The sequence below is a fragment of the Manacus vitellinus genome, unplaced genomic scaffold (assembly GCF_001715985.3).
Source record: "Manacus vitellinus isolate BGI_N305 unplaced genomic scaffold, ASM171598v3 scaffold_4_pilon, whole genome shotgun sequence".
Taxonomy (NCBI): Eukaryota; Metazoa; Chordata; class Aves; order Passeriformes; family Pipridae; genus Manacus; species Manacus vitellinus.
The window spans coordinates 36542271-36569310 of NW_021940604.1; the positions used below are offsets into that span (position 1 = coordinate 36542271).

At 34.0% G+C, this 27040-nt stretch overlaps 2 protein-coding genes across 2 annotated transcripts in view; one reads left to right on the plus strand and one right to left on the minus strand.

Annotated features, from left to right (window-relative positions):
- Positions 1 to 3816, plus strand: part of IMPG1 (interphotoreceptor matrix proteoglycan 1) — a 58570-nt gene extending 54754 nt beyond the window's left edge. The window contains exon 19 of the mRNA XM_018077827.2: positions 2160 to 3816. The gene's annotated coding sequence lies outside the window, so the exon portion shown is untranslated. The remainder of the gene's footprint in view (positions 1 to 2159) is intronic.
- A 791-nt stretch (positions 3817 to 4607) lies between these two features.
- MYO6 (myosin VI) overlaps positions 4608 to 27040 on the minus strand; it is an 85944-nt gene continuing 63511 nt past the window's right edge. The window contains exons 24-35 of the mRNA XM_018077795.2: positions 26708 to 26798; positions 25409 to 25559; positions 23865 to 24073; positions 23417 to 23495; positions 22360 to 22520; positions 19084 to 19113; positions 18560 to 18598; positions 15179 to 15282; positions 13817 to 13948; positions 11802 to 11828; positions 9445 to 9663; positions 4608 to 8036 (exon numbers count right to left, since the gene is read on the minus strand). Coding sequence (XP_017933284.1) covers positions 7837 to 8036; positions 9445 to 9663; positions 11802 to 11828; positions 13817 to 13948; positions 15179 to 15282; positions 18560 to 18598; positions 19084 to 19113; positions 22360 to 22520; positions 23417 to 23495; positions 23865 to 24073; positions 25409 to 25559; positions 26708 to 26798 — 1442 coding nt within the window. The 3' untranslated portion in view covers positions 4608 to 7836. The remainder of the gene's footprint in view (positions 8037 to 9444; positions 9664 to 11801; positions 11829 to 13816; positions 13949 to 15178; positions 15283 to 18559; positions 18599 to 19083; positions 19114 to 22359; positions 22521 to 23416; positions 23496 to 23864; positions 24074 to 25408; positions 25560 to 26707; positions 26799 to 27040) is intronic.

The following is a 27040-nucleotide window of genomic DNA, read 5'->3' on the forward strand; positions in this document are numbered from 1 at the left end:
CTTTAAAAATTTGTTGTTTCCCATTTGTCAATATTACCAGGAAGCCTCTTTGTAGTAATTTTGTACAAAGAAAAACTCAGATTTTTTGGATGCTTGATCTGACAACAATTTCTTCTTAAGTGTTTTTATGCAACAAAGTTATATTCTGTATAACCATGTGCTAATGTGGCAGTCACTGGAACACAGGAAGGAAGAAGGAATATCTAAAATGACAAAGTAACACAAAATGCAAACCAAATGGGAGGAGCAATATAAAAATTTTAAAAATTAAAGATTATATAAAAATAACTTGAGCTAGGTTAAGCTACATAGATTTTGAATGAGTAGGAATTCTAATTTGAGCAGCATATTGCTCATACCTCAAATATTATTTCAAGTTCAAACTTCTTGTATCTTTGTGGGGGGAAAAAGTTGACAAAAATGAGAAAAGCTGAGTGAAAAATTTCTCTAAAATTGCCAGATTGTTTCTTACTTCTGATGTATCTGAGTATGCCCTCTTGAGAGGTAGAAAAAAAGCCTTCACTTTGCTGTTTTCATTTTTCTGAATCCCAGTCCAGTTAGGAACCAAAAGGTTTTGCTATAGCTGTTAGTACCCATTGTTATTGTGGGGAATATCAGTACAGGACTGCCCTGGCATTACCTGAATACTATGGGAGACAGGATGCCACCTACATGAATCTTTGGCTCGTTACATGTTTATTGGTATGTAAATAAAGGAGCAAGTAATGATGCCATATAGGAAGATTATTTTCACCGATCTTCATCATACCCAGGTCTGGTCTCTTCAAGTACTCCAGGTCACAGTTATAGACTGAGGTGAAAATGGGGGGACTGGAATGCAGATGGAAATGGACAAAGCAGCAGGGAGCAGCACTTTGGAAAAGCTCAAGAATGAATTGGTTTCACTGCTTATATAAAACACAAGCACAGAAGTTTGCAATTAGTATTTTACACCCATCTTAAATAAAATGTGCCTGTGGGTAATTCAGACAACTAAGTTTTCATACTGCCTAAACTACTTAAAATTACTGCATAGAAAAGCACTAAATATTTTATTAAAGTAATAAAAGGGCACATCTGTGAAAGAAAATCAGACCTTGTCATCAAGACTATTTGAATTGTAAGAAGTATACAGACAAAGCTCTTCTCAAGATCTAGTTAAATAAATTAATTTAGTGGGAAGTCAGGCAACAAGAAAATTGAAATAGGTTCAAAAAATTAGGTGGCTTTTTTTCACTGTTACTTACATTCACAATGAGTGTTTACATCACCCTTATGTTCAACACATTTTTAATAATTTAAAAAAGGCAATGGAGGGAAAAAAATTATGAAGAACAGCTTTCATGAGCTGAAACTAAGAGGACCACTTTGATATCACAATCTTAAAAGCTCCTTTCAGATTAGAATTTTTAAAACAGAAGATGGCATTTTGAATATGAATTTTCTGGAGGACACAGATATCTAGGACTCATAGGCCAAACTGAGGATTCCAATAATTAAATTCTGTTTTGCTATACACAGTGAAAGCAGTGACAGCTTTTTAGGACATATTATCTACAATAAGTACAGCTCTGTATTTATGAAGGCATATTTGAAAATAGGCATAAAGTTCCAGCAGAAGCTAAAATAACCTTCAATTCCTTCCTAAACATAAAAAATGTCTCCAGTTTATTTACAGAATCACTACACGGAAAATTATTGCAAAGCTTAGTTGTCAGAGGGGGGTTTGGCTGGGTAGGTTTTAGCCCAATTAGTAAATAGTCAAAAAACTAACAATCTTTAACACTTCCAGGGATGGGGCATCCACAAGTTCTCTGGACAATCTTTTCCAGTGCCTTGCCGCCCTCACAATAAATAATTTACTTACACCTAATCTAAACCCACTCTCTTTCAGTTTGAAGCCATTCCTCCCTTGTCCTGTCACTACATACCCTTGTAAAAAGTTCTCTGTCTTACTTGTTGGCCCCCTTCAGGTACTGGGAGGCCACTAGACGGTCTCCCTGGACCCTTCTCTTCTCCAGGCTCAATTGCCCTTACAATGAACTAGACATTATCTCAACAGGTGTTAGTGTGACCTTCCCTATTAGCACTAGATACACAGTGTACATTTTCAAATTAAACAATGTTTTTCAAATGTCTTACAAGACTTTCTCTTACAGGTATTCAAAAAAGAAGATCTGCTTTATTTAAGGCTGGACTTCAGGATGATTATGCACATGAAAAAAATTCAAGGATTCCTAAAGATATAATGTTTTGGCTCTGAAATCAGGACACATTAAAAAAATTGTTTTACTGAAGAAAAGCAACATGACCAAGTTGAGCAGCTATTATACAGTGTCTAAAATTTACCTGGTAGGAAGTCATAATTGTTAAGATGCATGCATTAAGCATCCAGTGCTTACAGGTCTTAACTGTTTTATTTAAGAGCCGAGTGCTAGAAACAGATTTTGCTGAAACATGACATTTTTCAATATTTGTCAACGGAACTTCACCATATTTCCATACCCTTTTATTAACCTTCCTTACACACACTAATGTAAGTGGTGAACAGAAATACGAACTGTCATTGACCAAAGGACACATTAAAAGCATCCGGGAACTTCTTTATTCTCTCCCTACAATGCTTACATTGCAAATCACACACAAGTTGGAATTAATTTTTTTAAGGGTTTCTATGAACATTGTTTATACATATGTACATATACACTTAACTGCTTAATTTCTGGTGACAGTGAAACTATCAGATTATCCTAAGACTTCAAACTTTTTGCTGAGGCACAATACCTGGAGTTTCATCTTTTCAGAACAAGGTATTTACATTCACAAGCACCCTCCTGGTAAGAAGTAGATTAGAATTGCACATGATTGTGTACACTTTAAACTCAGTATGCACACAAATAATTTTGAGAAGTTACTGTCAGTTTTTGTAGAAGAAATCTAAGCAGACATTGGGCAGCCTTTAAGTATTTTGTAGGCTTATTAATTTATGCACTACAAATCCACAATCTTGATTCAAGTATGAGCATTATTTTACCTTGAGCATCTGTTTCTTGAGTATATCTATAATATTTATATCCTGCACCAGTGTTGTACAATATTCAGGAACTGTTTCCTGCTTGGTGCACACCAGAAGTCGTACTTACAGCTCAAAGTGAGCTTTGACAAAGTTCATGACTATTCTGGATGACAGGTCCTCATTCAGATGTGAAACTTTTGTGTATTTGGGACAGCAGCTGATTTCAGCAACAATTCTTCTCTCTTCGTACCGCGCAGTTACCACAGCAAAGACTGAACTTTAGTTTACCTTATTATGTACACTCAGAAGAACTGTTTACGAATTCCAAACAACTAACTGCACGGATTTGCCTGCAAAACCACCGAAACTGGTGATAGTGTACGAATGAAGGCAAAGCACCAAGAATACAAGGTTGAGTTTCTACAGCTGAAATAGTATTTTTACTTACTTTATTTAAGTAGGAAAAAAAAAATAAAGAAGAAGCCTAAGATGTGGTTTTACCCAGTAACACTTCAGAATAAAACTACTTTAAAAATATTTCTTGCAGGGCACTGGAAGTCATCCCTGCCAACAAATGTTAGCTTTTCACTATTGCTCATGTAAGCTAAGAATACATTAAGAATGCTGATAGCATTCCATCTTTTTTCCATTACAAATGTATTTTTGTATGTGTTTAGTGTATTTCAAGTCATACTAGTTATCACTAGCCAGATTAAAAAGTAAGTAGTTTTAAAATGTGTCTTTTAATAATGATTATTCATGATTGTATTTATCACTCTCAACTATTAATTACCAAATATATTTGCTGGACGTAAGCCTTTTGTATTTCAATAAAACATAATAAAACTATTTACTTGAAAATTTCACTGGGAATTGAACTGGTACTTTAATCTCAAACTAAAACATATCACATTACCTTAAAACGGATGTAAAGTTACAGCTGGAGATAAAAGCCATAAGGAAAGTGAAACAAAATTACATTTCCTAGATAACAAAGCCCAAATTACTTGAATCTTTTTATGTCAAAAAACTACCACTCTGATCTGGCCCTTAAGACAAGAACGTTTTCCAAGACTCTTTTTAAGGGGAAAACAAACAAGCAAAACCCACAAAACTTCTCCATCTCAGACATAAAGTTTCCCCTGCAGCATACAAACTCAAAGCAGTAGAATTGGTTTCACTAGTCACTAACTGTCATGAAAAATGAAACATATGCAAAGAATACACAGCATAGCAAATTAGAGATACATGGAAAGAGATAGCAATAAATGTTAAAAAATAGTAACAAAAGTAAAGATATTTGTTTTAATAAATACTGAGAAATTAAGGATGAAACTTAAAAGTAAAAAAATCAGAATTTTTTAATATCAGAATGTCATTTTGGAGAAACACTTACCTTAGAAAGTAAAGACAAAACTTTCACTAAAGTAAAACTTTAAAAAGTAAGCATCAAAAACATCTGATAGAAAAGCAGCAGGGAGTTCCAGCACAGAAATCCTTTTACCCTTCTCATAACTTAATTTACCCTTATTTATTATGCTTTAAATCTTCAAAGACAAAATGGTAAGAAGATACAAGTGAGATTTCAACATGGAATGTGTTTATTTTTTATTTTTAATTTTCAGTACAGTATTAGGTCATTTAAAAACTTTAAATAAAGATTTTTGAGAAAAACCCAAAGGATTAAACTAAGTTAAGAAAAACAATCTTCTCAGTGGATGAAAGATAAGTATTTAACGACCTTATGATCTTCAAAGTAGCATTCTCAAGAAAATGGATATTTCAGGGTTACCTAGTCAGGAATGTAGCCTAGTGTGGTGATTCTCTTCCTCTCCTTTGTTTTGTGGACTGTTTCAGGCAGATCTCAACTATAACAAACAGGTTCACTGATAGGCAGGAAGAATTTATTTTTTTTTAAAAATCAAATACAGAGAGAACCAGCCAATGTGCTTTAAAAAACAAACTAAATTTTTCTCTATAACCACAGATCAGAAGGGCATTAGGTCATACTACAGTCGAACTCCCTCCCCCCCTTTTTTTTTATTTGCTCTCCAAATCAACCAATTGTATAATTATCTGACACAGTAAATGGGATCACAGAAATAATTTGTAAGCAAATGAACATTGCTTGACATGTAAGAAAAAATAAAATAGTCTGAAACTAACTGAAAATTAATTTTGTTGCACAGAAAGATCAGTAAAACTAAGAGCAGATGCTGCTTTTGGTGCAGAGAAAGAAAAGTAATAATAACAATAATAAAAAAAAAGCAGCCTGCTACTATGCAAACTAGGATTTCTGGAATGTATCTTCAGCTTGCCTCAGTCATACTTCTGGAGCACTGCAGAGAGGTGGGAATATCTCATTTGAGCACGTCCAACCACCAGACCCTCTTCCACTAATTTGAAAGTCCATTTTATTTTCCCAATAGCTATATTTTTTAGTCATTTAGTTAACAAAAATTCCCACACACCCCATTCTGAAGAACAAATTTTCTTTCTGATGCCAGTCAAGGTAATCCTAGCATAATCAAAGGTACAGATTGGAAAAATTCAGTTAATTTTATTCATTTTAAGTTCCCCACAGGTATGTTTACACACATATTTACTAAAATATTTAAGCGTATATATGTGTATAAACAGACACACACTTAAGTAATGAGGTTCCTTGCTTACTATGTTCAGTCTCATAAGATCCATGGTTTTATATACACACACACACACACACACATATATATATATACACACATACACTGGGACTGAACATGTTAAGTCAAGCAGCTAAATCCAGACAGTAATAAACACAGGTCAGTTCAATGATTTTCCTTCTGGGATCACGTGAGCGAGCACAGTTTCCTGCAGTGCTAAATTTCCAGAGACTGGAAGCTGTGAAACTTCGGTTCCAATGCAGTAACACATTAAACCAGTAACCTAAATTTCCTAAGCTGCACCTTTAAATTCATGCAACACTGTACAGGTTTGCACACAACTTGCTAGCCAGCAGTCTGATGCACCTCTGCTTTCATCTTCCAGACAAATTATAGTTTTAGTGAAGAATTTGGGTAAAATTAAAACATTTCCTCGTTTGCAAGAGGCTGAGTGGGTATGCAGCAGAAGCTGAGATTCCCTGATGCAGTGGGTCAGTACAGAGTTAACTACTGCTGAATATCTCCAGAAGTATTATTGTAAGGAGTGTATTTATAACAACAAGCAGACTGTGGCATACAACCACAGTCTAAGGTCAGCATCAGGAGCTCTCTCTGTGCTACAGAACTGTACCTCTTGAAAATTATTAAGTATATTTATGCATTAGAAAACTAACATTTCCAAGAGGTTTCAAACTGAGTAAAGACTGAGGAAATTTTCTTATAGTATAAACAGAATTTGTCACTTAAAAGAGCAAGACTTCATTTTTGAATCAGGTTAAATAAGTAACTGGACATCAAGCTACTTATATTTTGAATTCCTATTAGAGAGATAATAAATAGTCAAGTTTAATTTGTTGAAATATTGGCCAGCATAGTAAAAGAATGTTCACATAAGTGAAAGAGATGCATCTTAAAACTGTATGAAATTAACGATTCCCACCCACAAAAACTCCACAAAAAAACTGCTTAATAAGGGAACTGTTACAAGCTATGAAACTTGACAGAAGAGATTATGACAAAGCTCAGAGTAGTGTCCAAATCGCTATGGTATTTCAGTATACTAAAATTTGTAGCTATTTAATTAGCACATAGTATTAAGATGATGCATTATGTTATTAGACCAATGTTTTACACACTCTAACAAAAGGTAGAGACCTTGTATATCTTGTTACAATTAAAATAAACACAATGTCTGAGGCTCAGGCCTCAATATTCAGTTAAGTTATACTGACATAAAAAAGCTGAACGTATTTCCCTTATCCTATCCTTAATCTTATATACCTCCAGATACAAGGCTTGGACAATTTTGCATAATATTTTGAAATTACACTACCTGGCTAAACAAACTGTCCAAGAGTTCCTAATGGAAATGCGGTCAGAAAAATAAGTCTAAACCAAATTTCTACTGAAACAGAAAAAAGAGAAAGAAACTAAGAAGTGGTATAAGCCCTAATGGGCAGTACATTCTTTGAGGACCTCCAATATTACACTATATTGATACATATGCTCTTCTGAGAATGTACAGAAAACCATTTCTCTTAAACCAAGACAGAGAATGAATTAAATAGGAATTTATGGGTCTCAAGTTTAGGAGAATTTCCCATCAGGTTCTGAAAAAAAAAATACTAAATACAGACACTAACCAGTTTGCAAATCAGGACATAAAATGTCTCAGATTATATAAAAGTATACTCCAACTTCTCCGTAACAGAAGTCAAAGCTAAGGCCTCACAATTCCAGTTATTAGAAATAGCATATCCTCTTTACTAGACCACTTGAAGCCAACTATTCAGTGTTTTGAAGCAGGAATTTTATAAAAAGGTGGTTGCAATGCAGTTCTTTGTAATATGTACCCGAGTAAAGACAGATTGCTTAGAAGTGTTAAGAGTTCTAACAGAAACTGTTAAAGAAAATAAAACATATAAACAAAATGCAACAAACTACACTGACTGAAGTTTCTTCAAGGTCCTCCTACCTAGTAAAGTTCACTACACAAATTAAACATCATAAAGTACAAATTAACAAACCATGTGATTAATAAAACCTGTTCACTTTATATTAAACATCTCTAATATGATTATAGAATGTTGACGTCCTCTGTTGCCCAGAGGAACTCTTCCCTTTGTATCACAGGCAAGGGTTCTCATCTCGAACACTACTGTGCAAAATGCCAATTTATTTCAACAGGTTCTGCAGCATCGCCGTAGCGTACGTAGGACGAGCTTGTCTGCTTGCAATTGCATTTTGAAGATATTGGATACCTCCACAGCGCTCCCAAATTTCTTCAAACTGTCTCGGCAAAATTTCAGCACCTCGCTTTCGGGTTAACCCAGTCTCTTCAAGATTAAGCTCACACATATCCATATCATCCTTACCTGAAATGGTAAAGGGAAAAATAAAACATCATTCAAAAGTCCCATAAAACAAATTAGATCTTTGTTAATTAGATTCCATCTCTGAAGCTCTGGTTTGTTAAAAGGTTTCAGAGCTCATGGGGAAATAAGTTGTCAGATAAATATTTTTTGGTTTGGTTTTTTTGTTACACACAGAGCACCACAGAGGTATCACAATAAACCAGTATCACATGTTGCAATTGACAAAGTTGTGCTTAAAAAGTAAGCAAAAAAGAACAAAGAAAAGAAGTGAAAAGATCAGCATCTTGATATATTCTCCTGAAATCCATTACAAGCTGACAACTGCATTTGTTTTATATACACTTTCAGTTTTAGGCCATTTCACAGCAAATTGCTGTTACTATTTGTTTAAATGTAGCAAAGCAACTAAGAACTCCAGACTTTTGACCAACTAACTGTCAGCCTCCCATGCAAAACAAACAGCATTTACCAAATGGGACTAACGTAGGGAATCCAACAAAATGATGGGTGTAGTTCAAACACTAAATTATAATCTTGTTTTTAATAGGTGATCCATTGAATGTGGTACTCATGACAGCAGTGCTACTTTTAGCTATGGGCTTTGACACTGAATAGTAACAGTTGGTGTAAGAAATTCTATTAAAAATAATTTGCAGGAAACAAACTTTTGTTGGTAGTAAGGTATAACTGAAGAGAAACAAATTGGTTATAGACTTTTCCTTGGTCTCTAAGTTAAATACAAAAACACAGAACCATAAACAGCATTTCTCCAGTGTTTTCCCCCCCTTTCATTATCCTCCAGAAAAGCTGGATATATTTCACCACCAGACAAATCTCTACTGTCCATTGCAATATTTAGTTTTTATTTTAAACATTTAAGATTAAAAAGCTATTCTCCCACATTAGGCAGCATAAATAGGGTAAAAGCATCAGTTTGCTATTAGCTTCATATTATAGAAAGACAATATAACGTATGCACAAATTGTTGTGATACAAACTGGTTGTAATTTTTCAAAGCTAACTAAAAAACAATACAACGATGAGTAGAACCTTCCCAGATAAACTGTGATGTTTTATCTTCATGCTGTCTCCAGTTCAGAATAATCAGAGGGCGCTTAATAAAAACATTTACATCGGAACTCCCACTCTATCTCTGACTTCCCAAATTGAAGCATGTGTACAAGTAGAACATGTGGCCAAATGGTATTCTGAAAAGTTTGGTCATTAAGAACAGTCCCAAATCCTCAAATTCTGCCCAGATAAGAACTGCTGAAGGAAAAAAAAAAAAAAAAGAAGATACAACTTGGGAAACTTGTCAGTCTCTTTTCCTTTTCTCAGTCTCTTTTCCTAAAGTAACTTACCAACTCTGAACCTTTTCAAAGTTTTGAATTTTGCTTTCAATACCAACCCGCTACAAGGAGAATGGGTGCCTTGTCAGGATGAAGTTCCATTTGTCGAGCAATCCATGGCCCATCAAAATGTGCATACCACCAACCCTTCTTCTTGTTCTGGGGGTCTTTGTACTGGTCGGCGGGGCGGATGAAGGGAATGCGGAAGTAACGCTGTTGTCTGTTCATTTCGATCTCTTGCTGTCTGCTCGGTAGCTGGGCTGTTGGGTTCTGTTGTGCTATCATACAGAAGAGAGCCCCAAAAATAAGCAAATAAAAAATTAGAGAACAAGAAAGCCAGATTACTACTTGCTTGATTAATCAGCAAATCTAAAAAAAAAAAATAAAACCAAAACAACTAACCAAACAAGAAAACAAACTAAACCCCCAAAACCCAAGAGATTCTCTCTAATTCAAGGTCAGCTGAAGTCTCATCAAACCTAAAAAGTACTTCCATCTCATATAATGTGCATTCTGTTAATCACGACAGCTACAACACTGGTCAGGAAAGGCTCATGTTAATTATTTTATCTATGTGTTGCTTAATGGAATGTTTAGACAAAACAAAGCAAGTAAAATAATGCACTCTGCTTTAAATCAATATTTAAAGTAAAACTTCTCATATAAAATGTCTTACAAACCAGAAACATTCATCAGTAACTGCTTTAGTTCTGTCAATCTCTTTGTAAAACAAGATCACAGTGTAAAGCATTTAAAGTTACAAAACACAAAACATCACTTGAAGATTTTTGACAGTCAACACAGAAAGGTGTATAATATTGTTAGAAATTACTAATTTGTTAATAGAAATGTTGACAACAAATACTGCTTATCACAAAGCTGTCACCAAACATAACTTTCTGCCTAGATTTCTGTGTGCTAAACTCTGGCATCAGAACTACTTTATTCTTTATTTCAGACCATTAAAATCAACCAAGCAAACTTCTAAAGGGGATGGAGTTATATGAAGTTATTTGAAGCTTCATATATATTTTTGGTAAATATTTTCTGCATGCATTTTTGGACTCTCTGAGTTCCACACATTTCAGTTTCCAGAGAGAAACTTTCTTTAAAATGAAAGCTCTCTCTATGTTAACTGATCAATTGATCCAACTTCCTGATGGTATGTATACACTGTCATAATTAGTTTTAAATCGTAAATGCTCTTACAAGCAAGATCCTTTCCTATACTAACTGCCTCCTGCAAAAATTTGGTACTGAACTTGTTTTAGTGGTTTACTCCACCACTGTTACATATACCCTGTTTAAGAAACTCTGAATGTGGATCTGTGCCATCTCTACAAAAGAGAATCAGTATTAACAGTTGTATGTTTCAGCATAAAGAGAAAAATTAGAAGTGAATTCCATTTTTGTTCAGTGTCTACTGAGCAGCAAAGATAATTTCTGAGCTAATATTTAATATGAAAAACAACAATCACTTTTAATAATGTATTTTTACAATCACGAACAAGATTAATATAGACCAGCAACTGCAACTTGAAATTTCTTCTGCTTTGATTCAAGCAAAAATAGTTATTCTGAGCCTGAAGAGGAGAACCTTAAAAAAACCCCATGTGTTATCCATAACATATACCCTTTTTTCCCCCATGTCTGCATAAACAAAGAGAAGAAGAAAACAAGTATTTTAACAGGTGAATGCTACTTTTTTACATCAACTCTGATAAAACATGTACCTTACAGGAAGACACAGTTTATAGGAAATTAATACTATTTTCTACAAATTGTCTGAACACCTATCCAAGCAGATCAGTGCTTTAGTATTGTCAAATACTTTTTGCACTGCAATAATAATTGCTAAGGCTCCTTTCTACCCCTGTGCATATCTAAATCCAAGAGCAAATCTAGAGGACAGGAACACTAAGCAGCCAATATAGCCTCTGTTTCTCAGTGCTATGGAATTGAATTTCTTTATTCAGAAGAAACCATCACCTGAATGTTAGTTTGTGTGCTAGGAAAATAGCTGTTATATTAAGTTGATTACAGAGTTTTGCTACAACAAAAAGCCATATGCTGACAGTGAAAAAATATTAGAACAAACAAGTTATTTTGTAGGGGGTATGGAAAAAAATGGGAGATTATATCTTCAAATAACCCACATAAAAAGGTTATTTCATTCTCCCTTCCCACTACCACTCAAATGGGTAGGATTTCATGAAGACAAGTACAATTGTAAATTACTAGAATAATGTATAATTATCATCAAATGAATAACATTGCCAAATTGTAAAATAGATTATTCTCACAATTAAATTCTATGTACAAGTGTAGCAAAACACTGGATTAATTAATGTTAGTATCAAGCTGTCAAGTCTTCCTATTCTTCAAGGTTAGCTTAAATAACCATCTCCTCACTTACTTGAGTTGCTCAAAAATGGTGCAAAATCTGTGAATAAATATTACATGTTGAACAAAACATAAAAGTGCTGATCCTTTAAAAGTTATTGTTTCATTACCTCAACATTTTTCACCACTGCTGATGATACACAACTGGGAATTCTAGTTGCAAAATAAACACAGATACTAAGTATTTCTATTAATTTTGTACTTCTATTTTCATCAGAATTTAATCTTGAAATTTATTACTTCTATAATTTGTGATGCCAGTCACAAAAACTCAGTCGTATACATGCTAAGCACAAATTGCTGTGACAAATCCACTAGTTAATTAATGTAGTACTTTTCATTTTTGATATTTCTGCTACAAAAAATTTTCCAAACCTCCGGAATACCAAATCTGCCTATTCCAATAATAATATACAAACCAGTGTTTAGCTTCTATACTGAATGTATTTATTTAATTAAAGGATACCTGTAAAATTGTATTACATCAATGAAGATATGGAAAGAAGAAACTGCATCATTCGAAGCACGCATCTACTGACACCTGAAAGTCTTTTAGCTTTAGCACCCAGGAAATCAGAATCCCTTCTTACTACCTGCTCAGATCACTATAATACACAGATGTGAAATGCCCATGTAGTATAATTATTTGGAATAGGAAGAATCATTCTGACATTAAGAGTCTCTATAGGTTGCCATCAGTTTCTTCTGAACCACAATGTTCTTTTCTTCACAAATATGATGCCGTATTTCAAGAAAGGTAAAAAAATGCAATGAGAACCACTGATAAGAATGCTGTAAGTGTCTGAATACATGGGATGAGAACATGAGTACTCCAAGCTTTGTGTGCACAAATCCAAAGATTTTCTGCTCTTTGATACTTCCCATCAGCAACACTGTGCATGAATATGTATTTTATCCATTTAGCTCCACAGAGAACTTGTGAACTCAAATTCAAAGCAATTTACCGCTTTGCAGAAGTGCTTCAAGTGCCTTTTCCTGCCTTTTCAGTCATTAGTTTTCTTAAGCACTTAAAACCACATTACTGGGCACAGTCACAAGGACCCATTCTTTAGTAATATCTTCTCCAGGGGTTCAGATTTCATTTGCCATATATCTGTACCAAAGTTCCCCGAAAACCTCAAATTCTCAAGCAATGCACACTCAGTAAATGAATGAAGGGGAAGGAGACAACTTCATATATGAACTGAGAGAAAGCAGGGCACCTGTATTCCCTGAGATCTTTATCCTCCATGTCCCAGGACAATGCTCTAATCTCAGGCTAAGGGGACTCTGGGGACAGCACTTTCTCTCCATCTTCCCTTTCCTCTGCCTCTTGCTTCAACTGTATGGCAGGAACAAAATCCATTCTGCAAATGGCACTCCAGAAATTGGGCACGGAATTTTCAGTCTGGCAGTATTAAACATGGCAATTCCTACACTTTCTTGATGAGCTTGAAAGGCAGTCACTTATTCTCATTAGTACATTGCTTTGACAATAAACATGCATCTGTGAAATCAGCAGAATGAAGGACTAATAAGAAAGCAGGGACTATACAAAATCCCTTAAGCAAAAATTGCAATATCAGCACTCACAGAATTTTTTGAAAAGAGAATGTAAGCTAATGTACGTAAGGTTTACCATGACATAAATGATAAATCAGCACCTTTTAAAAGTATCTATATTTATATCTAAATAGTAATATATTATGAAATAATAAAGTAGCACAGCAATGAACACTTAGCAAAAATGCCTATATCAAGAACGAATTTTAACAGATGTGACTTGGATGCAAGAAAAGGTTTTAGGGAGAGCTACTCAACACAGTTATCTGGGTCTATTAAAGTATTTTAATTTCTGCAAAGTGTTTGCCAGTTTCAATCTTTTCAAAGTAGCTACCTTAAATAGACATAAAAATACTCTTAAAAAGAGTTTCCTTCAACCTAGCAAACTCAAAATTGATTCTAGAAATGTTTTCTTTAGAATATGGCCACAAAAGTGATTATAAACACAAAATTATCTCTCCTCACCATAGTCTGTGACTGATTTGGGAGCACGCTGTTCTGTTTCTGCATTGCGTTTCTTATTCTTGGATTTCCAAGCATGATACACCTTTAGCCTTCGGTGGAACTCTTCTCTGCAAGCTGCCAACAGTTCAATATCTATCCCAAAAATGAGGAGGGAAGGGATGAGTGAGAAAAATCAGAAAAATTATTTATTAAATGCTTTTTTATATTGATAGGTATATAATTTGAGATCAAGTTGTAACACTAATATGCTAAAATGTAATATAATAAACTTCATCATCTGCAGCACAGGGCCTGTATTTTATGATCCAGAAATTACCTCAGAATTCTATGTATCCTTTCCTTTAGAGTAAAGGCAATCCCCAAAGCAGCTTTGTACTGGGGGATTTGGAGCAGTGAAATGGGACAAAACTCTTAGTTCACTAAATTTGCCAATTGACACTATCACAAGACAAGCAGTACAGAAACATAAAATTTCACTGCTGAACTTTATTTCTGCAATATGACTGCTCATATCTAGGTATATATACTTGCATATTTTCATTTTGCTGAATTTCATTATACAAAGAAATTGAATGATCTCAAGGTTCTTTCCTTAGTCATCTAAGAGTACCCAAACTGGTTTCACTAGGGATGAACACGTGAGCAGCAGGTATTACTGCAGCACCTAGTCAGGTGAAAACATTGCTCCAGTCTTGCATGTGTAAAAACAGCATAAGAGAATGGATTTGTTTCCAATTTCTATTCAGGGAAAAATAGAAGGATCTTAAATCAGAAGTTAACCAACTGCTTTCAATGAGAAACAGGAAGAAACAGTGGTATCTAATAAAGGAATAATTCTTATCTGTTTCTATCTTCAGACTGGGGGAAAAGCAATTAATGCCCCAACTGTGAGCTTCCCAAAAGAAGTTGGAAAAATTAACAAACAATCTGAATATCCAAGACAGAAAATATTTTATGCTGTGCTTTATATGACATATTTGCTTTCTTTGTGATCTGATGACAGCAAGAAGTGATAGCAAATGATTTCTTAGAACACACAAATTCCAGGTAAAGCACAATAACTATTATTCCCTGTGTGGGAATACAAAAATCTGAGACAATTTATTTAAGAAATTATAATACATATTTCATGGTCCAAGAGTTTACTATCATAAATATATAATCACTAAAAGAGGAAAAAAAGAAATTGTTTCCTTAATATGTAAACAGCTTCATTTATTGCTGCTTTTGGGGTAACAGAATTTTTTAAATTAATTTGTTATTAATTCAAACCTGAATAAAGTTTTTATCAGTGTTATAGGAAGAAAGTAACATGCAACTGCAACTCGACCTCTTTCTCAAATCAGAAAATATTCCACTTACCACAGGATGTATTGATTGTATCGCGAAGCTCTGCATATTTCCACTTACTGAGATCGTGCTTCTTAGTACCAGCAGCAGCTTTTGTGGCTTGCACTGCAGGACCCCTAAGATTATTTAAAAAATACATATGTATTTTTTCAAGTATTAAACAGGAATTGTTGTAAGAGATCCCATGATCAACACTGCATCACTCTTATTGCCACAAAAATCAATAGCAAACAGACTGAATTTAAAGGCAAAATACCACATTATTTTCAAGATGTTCATATTACTAAGAGAAAATTAAAACATATTTTATGTCCAAAATCACATAGTCATCTGACAGGCCTCCTAGAGATTAAAAGGAATTGTCATTAATAGTGCTTATATGTGAAAAGGTGTATGTTCTATCTCTGTGTATCTCATCCCACACTGATGTACATTTTACTTAGTACTAGCCAAGATGCAGAAAAGAGACAACAAAGAATAGCCATAGACATTTTTAGTTCCATTCAAAAAACAGACAAGAAAAAATATTTCCGAAGTAGAACAAGGAGAAGGGAGAAAAGACACTTCGTCTGCTCTTTAAAATTGGATTAGGACAAAATCCTTATTCCAAAAGTTGATGAAATATTCTGTGTCTTTAAAAAAAGCCTAATTTGAGAGAAGAAATCAAATTATTTCTATATTAATTGTATAATGGCTGTCTGAGAACAGTAACATTTATTTGGGAAGGATATGAATCCTCAAGAAATATCAAGGTAAAAAATACCACACAGAGGAAAGGCTGATTAGTATAGAGTCATCCAAACCCATTTTTTTCAAAGGCCAAAGGTATTCATCATGTAGGTAATATACAAGAAAGTCAACAGCAAATACAAGTGAGAAATTATTACTAAAATCTCCATGATCTTTAAAAGCGTGTACAAGGTTTCCATGTACAAAACAAACATTACATGTAAAGATAAACTTGAATTTTATTTTTTTTTCCATAAACATGGTATGGATAAGAAGTAGAAGAACCCTCCCTTAGGAATGGCAAACTTCCCATGGATTATTTGCATATAAAAGGAGTTCAAAACACTCCAACGTTCAGTGATGATCAGCACACTTGAACACTAAGAAATTCAAAACCACACACATGATTTTACCAACCTCCACTAACACTCATGACTAAGAACAGAAAGTAAATTGAATTATCTTTTGAGATCTGAGAGGATTTGTTCAGAAGAAACTAGATCTTTAGCAGGATAGCAGAATTCTTGACGCAATATCATATTAAAAAATCACAGGAGATAAAACCAGAAGAAAACAAGCCTTTTCATTTGAAGGTCTGTTTGTGCAATAATATCTTTGTGGGACTGGTACATTATTACAGTAAGTATAATCCAGTGAATACTATTTTAACATTTATTTTTCCATAAAGGTCTCATGGTACTCTGAACCTTGATGTTTATTTTTCCCTCTTTAATTAACAGGTTATAAACACCTGTTATAACCTGAAAAATTTCTTTATGCAGATACATCAGTTTTGAAAGCAGAGACAACAAATGCAAAAGTTCATAGAATAAAACAATCTGTTTAACTAAATGTTCTTCTTAACCGTACTATCTCTTCAATATAATTAAAACTAGTTTTATTGTAGTGTCAGTTTAATAATGCCTACTCATACTACTAATCTGACTCAACACACAGCTTCCAGTTATAGTACATGAGAATTCTGACATAAAAAATTAGCTCTGACTTAGCACTACTCATAAGTGTAAAACAAATAACTGGACAAACTCCTTCAAAATATATATTTTAATATTTTGTTATTGTTGGCATACCTGTAGGACATTAAAGGATTGCTGCTAAATATTTTCCACTGCCTAGTGTCTAAACTTCTTGAACCTAATTTAACAAATCCTAAGGATTTTCCTTATTTAGCAACACTACCCACCACTTCAAGAGTTTGCTACATAATTTAGAGCAGCAGAACTAGGCTATACAATCTCTGGTTAAACTAGTAATCTTTAAGAATCCTAATCCAATTGAATGGCTTAGTCTTTCTATTGCAGTACTGCTCTGCACTCTGCAGATCAGTCTTTTGTTTTCTACATGACTTTCAGCATAGCAGTCTGGCAATAAGAGGAGCATCACACCTGACAATTAGTCTTCACTGCTCAGTCCAAGAGTTATGTATTGTAAACAATATTTTCAGACTTTAAAAATAAAAAAAAATTTAAAAAAATCAGTCTCAGGTAAAAAGTTTCCAGTGTATGAAAAGTGAGAAAAATTCAGTTTAACAAGTATGCAGTAAGAAGTATTGCATTTTGAATTCAACCACAACGCAGAGCTTCTGATTTTGCCCCAAAGTTTTGTCATTTTTTTGTACATTAAAAATTGGTCATTGTGAATGGAACTAAGTCAATATATGCAATGCAATCTGGCCATTTCAATTTGCATACTAACTTAATTACACACAACATGGTTTATTCCTTTTCTTGAAATACCACTGCAAGAAACCAATTTATTTAACAGCTGCATTTCCAATTATCAATGCTACAAATGGAAAACTCATCAATCACATGAAATCGATCATCTTCAGACTATATAAATACAGCTTAGTAGCTTGTTTAACAACTGCCTAACTTTTAAAAACTCTGAACAATTTTGCTTCTTATGTAAGCTTCAGAAAATGAGGTAATTTCCATCCTCAAGTTGCATAAAACACTTTTTAATTACTCACTAATATGGAGGACATTATAACAAATTCTTTGAATGGAGAATTAGTATTCTAGCACCAGCTAGTGTGAGACTGTTCCAGCAGAACTGTATTCAGACCTCAACCAGTGTTCTCCTTTCCTTCTGCATTGTGCACAAAATCCTGCATTAGCATTCAAGAAATCTCAGAAGGGCCTTTTGTTTAGATGTCTTAAGAGGCATTTTAATATGCTCTTAACATGGTAATTTTCAAAACTGCTTTTATTTGAAATTAATTATATTTAGAATATTTTCTTATTAAAAGCACCAACAATTACGTTGACATAACTGACTTCATTAACTCTGTGTTGAATCTGTAGAAATATGCCTTTGAAAGAGGTGGAGCCCAGTGCTTTATTATCGCAAAGGTGAAAAGAGAAGAAAGCTGGAAAAACATTAACAAAATTACACAAAATATCATAGTATGTGAACTATACCTTTTTTTTTAATATAATTAATAAAAATCGTAGAAAAATAATTGTTGAAATAAAGGTGGTGATAGTGTAAATTTATCGGAAAGACATAATTTACTTATCTGTTTATCACTTGAAAAAACCCAGATTGCATTATTTTTAATTTCATAATAATTCAACCCATTTCATGTGTGATTTGTTTTTACAAAATGATTGATTCATTTCGTGTTGTCCTCTCACCTACCTAGACAATATTTCTGACATTTCTGTGGCCATTTGTTCCCTATAAGAAAATTGATAAATGATCATAAACCAAACGTACTCAGATAAAACAAGCCTTTTTAACTGTGAAAGGTTCTTGCCAAACAAACTGAAGTTAAATAAAGTGCACGGAAAACAGCTACTTAATTTAGATTATTTCCATTTACATATATATATATATATATATGCACACACAGAGTCCTGATTTTGTAAAGAGCAATAAATCATACAGGACAATCAAAAATGGAAGGTATGTGAAAAACCTTAAAGTAATGATATAATCATCCTTAAATAGGATATTATTAGGTATAATATATTATTAAAGTATTTATTAGACATAAGCAAAGTAGTGAATATAAGGTATTAATGATTTAGAGGTTACAGAAGCATGTTAACAAAGATTATTATGGAGTATTAGTATACAAGAGCACAATATCAATTTCTTTTCAATTAATTAGTAGGGGAGTTTTTTCTATTGGAGCATGCGAATGCAAAAAAATGCCATACGCAGTCATTTGTGGCTTTCTTCCATTGGCTCTGCAAATAGAAGATATATGTTAGATAGACTACTTCCCAGTTAACTTTCTAATAATCTGAAGTGGGAAAAGGTGGGTCATAGTATTTCCTGCTCTTTCACATCTTTTTTTTTTTTTAACTGAGAAACAGGATTTTTTTCCCCCTCCTCATTTAATCACAAGTTAAATTATAATCAGGAAAAAATGCACAGCTGAAAACTTCCCCCACCATTTCAAAATCAGAGACTTTGAGCCATGCTACTGATACATTTCTTTCTTCGAAAAGCATATCACAAGAAATAACAGCAATCCTCGTGCAGCTTCTCTGGGAACAGGACAGATGCTTCTTCATGCAAGGCTGCGAAAAGACTCTGAGTTTTAACTGCCATACAAGAAACCTACAGGTGCACATATGTAGCACTAAATATGCTACAAATTAAAACTTTTTTGGGTTGTTCCAACTCAACACACAGAACAGATAGTCTAGCACCACTTTCTCTGTGACTAGCTTCTTTTGGTGTCATATGCCATACTGTATCTTTCACTAAGTCGCATAAATTAAAAACATTACACAGTTGAATGCAAATATCTATTATTTAACCTATTTTTTACTTAAGTGCTAAGTACTGCTGTTAATTTACCCCTAGGTGCCATAAAACCCTTATTACACATCCTTTTAAACTATGGATGAGTAATAAAATTGGATGCAGCTAGAAGTCCAGCATATCCCACACAGAATAAGCACAAATAAAAATGCTGGATCTACTGCCAGAAAAGTAACTTTTCTTCTTTGACAGAAGCCAACAAATATATTTTTTAAAGGAACTGCTAATACTTATGTACTTTTAAATATCTATAAAAACTAATGATGAATGCTGCAAGGTATTGGGTAGCAAAGAATAAAGTAGAGGCTACTCATTTTCAAATATGACAACATACAGGTACCACATGTTGCTTAAAAATAAGCATATAAAATCACCTTGTTCTTACTCTTTTCACTCCACAGGTAGCACCATACAAGACAAAATACCCTTTTATTCACACCAATGTGTAAGCATGAAAACATTTTTTACAAAATTGTGTGAAAACAGCATAGAACGAGTATACTACATGAATTTAGTATGAAGGGATACATGTCTTATCTTACTACAGCAGAACTTTAACACAAAAGGTTGCTTTTAGTGTATCATATGGTAATGTGCAAGTCTCAAATGCAGAAGATGGCTTAATGTAACTTCCTCAGACTCTAGTAAAATTTTGATTGGTATCAATTAAAATAAGTTCTGAGAATTTATGCTTTAGTTATTAAGTTAGTATTTTGTTCAAACCAATAAAGAGTTTTAATTTCAGAGAATTCCTCTAGTTTCTACATTTAAGCGAATTTCTGACGTTATGTGAAAATCTACCCTTTGATTTTAGTAGAAGACATTGGGGCCTGGGGAATGTTTTAGTTTGGTTTTAAGCAAACCAAAATAAAATAAATCAAAGATTAAATTAAAAGCATTCTAATCAATTTTTGAACGTGCTTAAAACTATTTGAAGTAGACTTTAGAAACGGTAGGGGGGAAAAAATTCGCCAGTGAGACAAAAAGAAATCCCACATAAGCAGAAAAATCTATTTTTTTTCTAGATTTGTGTATTATCAAAGGATTTACATCGCTATGCTAACTTGTTCAGACCATTCAGCACTTTCCCATCATCCAAAAGAGACTTCAGTCTCCTACCGCTACACATCAGAGAGAAAGTGGCAGTCATAAAGAGTTATGATGATGGTTAGCTCATCATCCATTCTGGGATTATACAAGAAAGACAAATACTAAAATCACCCATGAGCAGCAGGAAACACTGTGGAGATTAGAAGTTCACTGACAGAAAAATCATTGAGTTCTCTAAGCCCTTCTTGTCTATTGCCTCCCTTTTTTCGTATTTAAGAGAACTCCGCCAGGTTCCAACACTGGAGTGATTTTGTGTTTACCTTTAAAGTATTGCACCAAAATCCAAACAGGGAAAGGTGTGAGGCACTGAAACAGGCTGCCCTGTTTCAGGGTAGGGAAGTTGTAGATGCCCCACCCCTGGAGCTGTTCAAGGCCTGGTTGGATGGGGCTTTGAGCAACCTGGTCTAGTGTAAGGTGTCCCTGTCCATGGCAGGGGCATTGGAACCAGATGACCTTCAAGGTCACCTTCCAACCCAAGCCATTTTATGATTCTATGCATTAAGCATGTTAGTCTTATTGGTGACAGCTACTGTATAACTGAGGGCAAGACAACAATGATTTTATTGGAAGCATCTAGAAATCAGTATTATACATGACAAAAAACATTACCCACCTACCTCAAGTAGGCATGCAGCTATTTAAAAAAAAAAAAGTATACATCTAGATAAAATTTAGGTAACAAAGAAAACACATCAGGGAGCTTGAAATTCCATGGAAACACAGGGAATTTTCTCACAGTCCTTCTTTCAACAACAAACTGAGCAGACTAGTACTAATGAAGTCACCAATTATGTGATCATGCTCATAGGTACATTTATGCAATTTGACCAGTAAGTACCATCTTTACTGGAACTTCTAAGTTGCTTGTAAGGCACTTTTTACACATGAAGAGCTCTTGCTTTGCAGACAGGTAATGTGGATCTCTATACCAAAAGTCTAGCAATTCTTATGACACATCAAAAGTTCACACAAAACGAAACTAATACAGTATTTAATTTTCAAATACATCTATATTAGATATATTCATTCACTTAAAAAACTTACCAGTCAGGACACAGAAATAACTATTATTATTATTTCTGCATTCAAAGAGGGATTCTTGTTTAAATCCCCCCCCCCAAATTAACACTGTACAAGCCAAATCATCAAGTACTAGAAAAGTTGTATTTTATTAATACTTACCACTGAAGAAATTCCATTCCCTACTTTAAATGAGTCATAAAAATCAGAATTTAAATTTATTGCCATCCTTGTCAGAACTCAAAAAGAGAAAGAGAACTGCAATTGTGTTCACAAGCAACTACAAAATTACTGATGTAGCAAGATGCAAAATGAAGAAAGTCTTTAAGCAAAAGCAATCTTTCTAACAAATTTCACAAGTTAATTTGAAAAAGATTCTAGTACACTGACGTAAGAGGTCCATTTATTGAATACAACGATACATAAAACCAGCAAGAGTGTAGTCTTCTCAAATGGATCAGGATAGGAAGAAGTAAAAATAAAATAAAAAAACAAAAAGAGAGAGAGAAAAATGTAACTACTTAACCCCATACCTGCGCAATCCTAAATCAAGCTGAGGCTCATCATTGATGAGTTCTGCTTCACTCTGGGCAATTCTCATTGCAAGTTCGTGGTCACGACGTTCCTGCTCAAGCACTGCCTGGTGCTGGGATTCCTCTTCTCGTTCTCTAGCTAGCTGAGCTTCAATTTCAGCCTGTTTTATAAAAAGACATCTTTAACCTTATCCAATTGAAACCAAAACACTACATAAGCAATATTAGAAAAATATTCTAAGTAGTATATTAATAGCTTTTCAAAATGTGCAAAATTTACAGAACTGAAAAATTAACAGCATCAGTATTCAGTTTGACCCAAGAAAAATGAAACTGCTACAGATTGCACCTTGGTTTCCATATAGTTTATCAAGTAATTATTGTCTACCACTTGTATTACCTATTCAAATAAAGTGCCAAATAATTATTACTCATTAAAAAAAATACACTAAGCTTTTTGTTCACTATTATGAAAACTAGTCTTCAAAAGTTTTTAGAATCATTAAAATTCAAATGATACAGAGCATTATAGTTTACTCCTCCATAGCACTAACACAGTACTTCATTGATATTCTGCACTTGACATTACAGGACTTTGCAATAGGCACTGCTTTGCATATGGGTCCGAATCCATATGTGACTCCCAGTAAAAGTGACAAACTTGGCTGACATGGAACATCTGCAAAAACTTCAAAGGTTTAACTAGAATTCTCCAGTGTTGTGTATTTTTAACTTTAAAATAACTTTCAAATCCCTTTAAAAACAGATGCACCTCTACTCAGAAGACCAACAGCTGCATGTGAACTAGAAATAGGTGATCTGTCTTGGGATGCCCTATTCATGACTTTCGCCTTACATTTTCTACTAAAGCAACACTGGTGAATGACTGAGACATGCATTTATAAAATTAAACCATTAGACTCAGTGGAGAACCTAAGCTGCAAAAAAGATTCAAAAATAAGTAAATAAATACACAAAACAAACAAACAACCCCAAAACAACCACCACGAACAATAAAAAAAGAAAAACCAAAACCACACAGAGCTAAAATATTAACCTGAATACGCTTTTCTTCATCTTCCCTCTTTTTCCTCTCTTCCTCTTCCAGTTTTCTCTTTGCCTCAATATCAGATTTCCTATTACAAAAGAAGAGAAGGAAATGAAAACACGTTGTTATGATGCAAGTGAACATGAGACAGTGAGAGATAGAAAGTATCTTCCATAAAACTGAATGGTAATCCAGACGTCAGTACAGTCCTGATAACACTACATGTAAAGTCAAGACATTTTTCAAGTTCATCTGTATTTGCAGCTACATCATATCATCTCTTCCATTTGCTATTCTAACACTTGCCACTGGGAAAGGAAACATTTCCACACTGCACAGCACACCAGGAATACAATCCAAGTAACTTTCTATGTGTACAGCTATTAAAAACAACCTCATTAAAAAGCCTTTCCTATTTTCTTCTCATTCTATAACCAGCAACTTATTCATGACTCACAGACGTCTTTCTTCTTCTTCCTTCCTTCGTTTCTGTTCTTCCTCTTCACGTCTCTTTCTTTCTTTTTCCATTTCCTCCTGGATGCGTCGCAGCCTCTCTGCTTCCTCCTCTTGCTGCTTCTTCTTTTGCAGTGCACTCAGAAGCTGCTCTGAGCTTTTAACTAAAGCATCATATTCTTTCTGTATCTGTTCTCTAGTCATTACAGTGGTCTGCAAAAATAATAAGGGGATTATATTCTTTTGCATTTATACTTTGCTTTTAAAAATGTCTATTGAAATAATATTAAGTGAAATGAGAACACTGAGTACTATAATATAATATATATATACACGTCAGGGTGGGGAAGCTTGAGTCCATTTTTCTCTTTCTTTCTGAAATCCTGAGGATTCATTATTGTCCTCTCTCATGTAAAACCATAAAAGTAATCTCCTTTTCACCCCTGAAATTAAACGTGACTTCTCTTTAAAACATGCCTTCATATTTTAAATTTTGCTGTTTTAAGCAACAGAAATTAATTCTTACCATGCTAGGATGAAAACTAAGGCCTGTCCATGTCCGTTTTGCATTGTGTTCTTATACAGCTCTGCCTCTTATGTCATAGAATATAATATTTTTCTCACTACTTCTGCTAGCACTCAGAAAAAATATTGGGCCATGCTGTGACTAACTTTCTAGAAAAAGGCATTAGTAGTAAATGACAGGTTGAAAATACTCTAAAAAATAGCCTTTGCTACATACATTTTCCAACCTAATTGATAGCTACAATTTAATTTCATTTTACAATTCACATCATACTAATAAAACTGCAATATGGGATGTTTGCTGACCTTTTCTGAGGGTGTATCATGGCAATAATCAAATTATATTATTTTCATTAGAAAAGAGAACTCTAAGTTGACAGGTTAACTCTAGCTTCTTTTCAACTGTGATTTTAAATAAAAAGATCTTAATATGGTACACTAAGGAAGCTGTAATATTGCATGAAACAAGAATTCAACAAACCCAATTTTTTCTAACATTAATAAATGCCAGTGTGCTTTCATTTTGTCTTTTACTTCTGTGGTATGAACTGAGAACTACAGACCCTGAAGCATAATCAGTGAGCTGAATTTTCTTTACTACCAAGTCTGAAAAAAGCCTCTTAACTGGAACAGAAATCTCTTTATCCAGTGACAAAGGCTTGTCTGTTTCAGCCCTGATGAAGTTAAAATATTGCTAATATGCATTATTCCAATAATAAAAGCAATAAGCAAATTATTGACAACACTTCTCATAATATCAACATGCATTTTTGCTTTAAATTCTTCAGTGCCCATTTTGAAACACAGATAATAATAGCAAAGTATAGACATATAGACCTAGTTTCAGGATTCCCTTAGGTTACATTCACAAATAATTTTAAACAGGATTTACCTAGTGAATGAAAATTAAAACCACTAAAGTACCTTTTCTAATAAAGAAAAATGCATTGGCCTTCTACTTTAGGTGAAGTTTTTTAAAGATTCCAGTGATAAGAAACTATTTCTCTCCTTATTATCACATACCTTAATTTTGTTCATTAATGCATCAATAGAATACTCCAGCTCCTTGACCTGCTTGCTTGTCTCTGCTTTTCCCTCCTTCAGGGCACTTACTACTTCATTGAATTTATCAAGTCTCTTCTTCAGTGTACGCACTTTTATCAGGCCATCAATGCTGTGAAGGAAGGGCAGTTTATTTGCATCTTGAGATGTTTTTAGAAGGTGATATTTTTAAAACTACCACTAATCACTCACTCAGAAGAGGAAGATGGCAGACAAATTATGCCTTCTGACAAAACTCACTCTCTTTTTTGAAATTCAAACATTATCACACCAAGTAACTAATTAATGTAGCCTTTTGCACAAAGTAACTAAAAGTGACTAGCAGTTAATGACTCAAAATAGAAAAAAGCCTTTTTATTTTGAGAATTAATGTTGGTTTGGGGTTTTTTTTCCCCCCAGTATTAAATGCTTAGTTCACTAAAGAATTTTGACTGAAGTGGATAAAGGCTGAGTAGTGCCACTTACTCAAAAAGCTAATGGGACTGAAACAGATAAAACTTAACACAGCAGGGAACACAGTCATTAGACCCTGTAGGAGTGAAAAAACAAGGCTAGGGAAGAATTCAGGAAAACTTGGGAGTTTTTTTTAAGAAACTACTGAAGGATATGCACAGAAGTTACAACTCTACAGTCAGTCTTCCTAAACAGAAATCACGGAACTCAGAATCACAAAAAACAACATATAAAAAGTAGAAACTAAATCAATTAATTAAAGAGTACCAAACAGCTTCAAATAAAGGAAAATGGTCAGAAATGCCAAGGTTCAAAATGAAATACGACTTTTAAAGGATGTAAAGGAAAAAATTCTATAAGAAGCCCACTACTGAAGAACAGAGTTGGATCTCTATCAAACAACATAAAGACGTCAGCAGAGCTTAATGATCGAAGTGTTTTTTCCATTAGTATTCCATGCAGTCAGCTAACGGAATTATTTAATTTCAAAAGGAGAAAGAAAGGTAAAACAAAATTATTTCTAAGTTAAAAAAAGAATGGGTAAAGGATAAAAATTAATGAGCTTAAAATTCATTTAGACAGACTTAAAAGAAGGATTTCTAAAAACTAGGCTGCCCCTGAAGGATTTTATGAGTAAAGAGCTATATAAACATCTCTTAGGAAAGGTTCAGATTTAGTCTATTGATCCTTGGGAAAGAGAACACAGAAACTCTTAAGGTCTCCTTCAATAGTAAATCTCTGCTTTTTGCAGTCACGAGAGAATATTATTTAAAACCTATTTTCTTCAGCCAAGGAATATCTTCTTACCGTGGTTTGTGCTTTCTCTTGCAAAGCCACATACGAATAGTCTTTTGTATTTTAATGCAGGCACAGGCTCGATATTTTATCTTATTTGTCACTGTAAAGACACAGAAGATATCATCTCAATGTTTTATACATTTTAACATGACTCCTATATTACACGTTTCATAGTTCAAAACCATATGTAGACTCCATGTGTTTGAGAGCTCGTTCTATATTGGAACCACAACATTTAAGACACAGTGGACAGCAGAATTAACAATCTTGGGCCAGATGTAGAGGCTCCCACCCAAAACAGACAGGAACAATGAAGCACGTGTGCACACACACATGCACCAT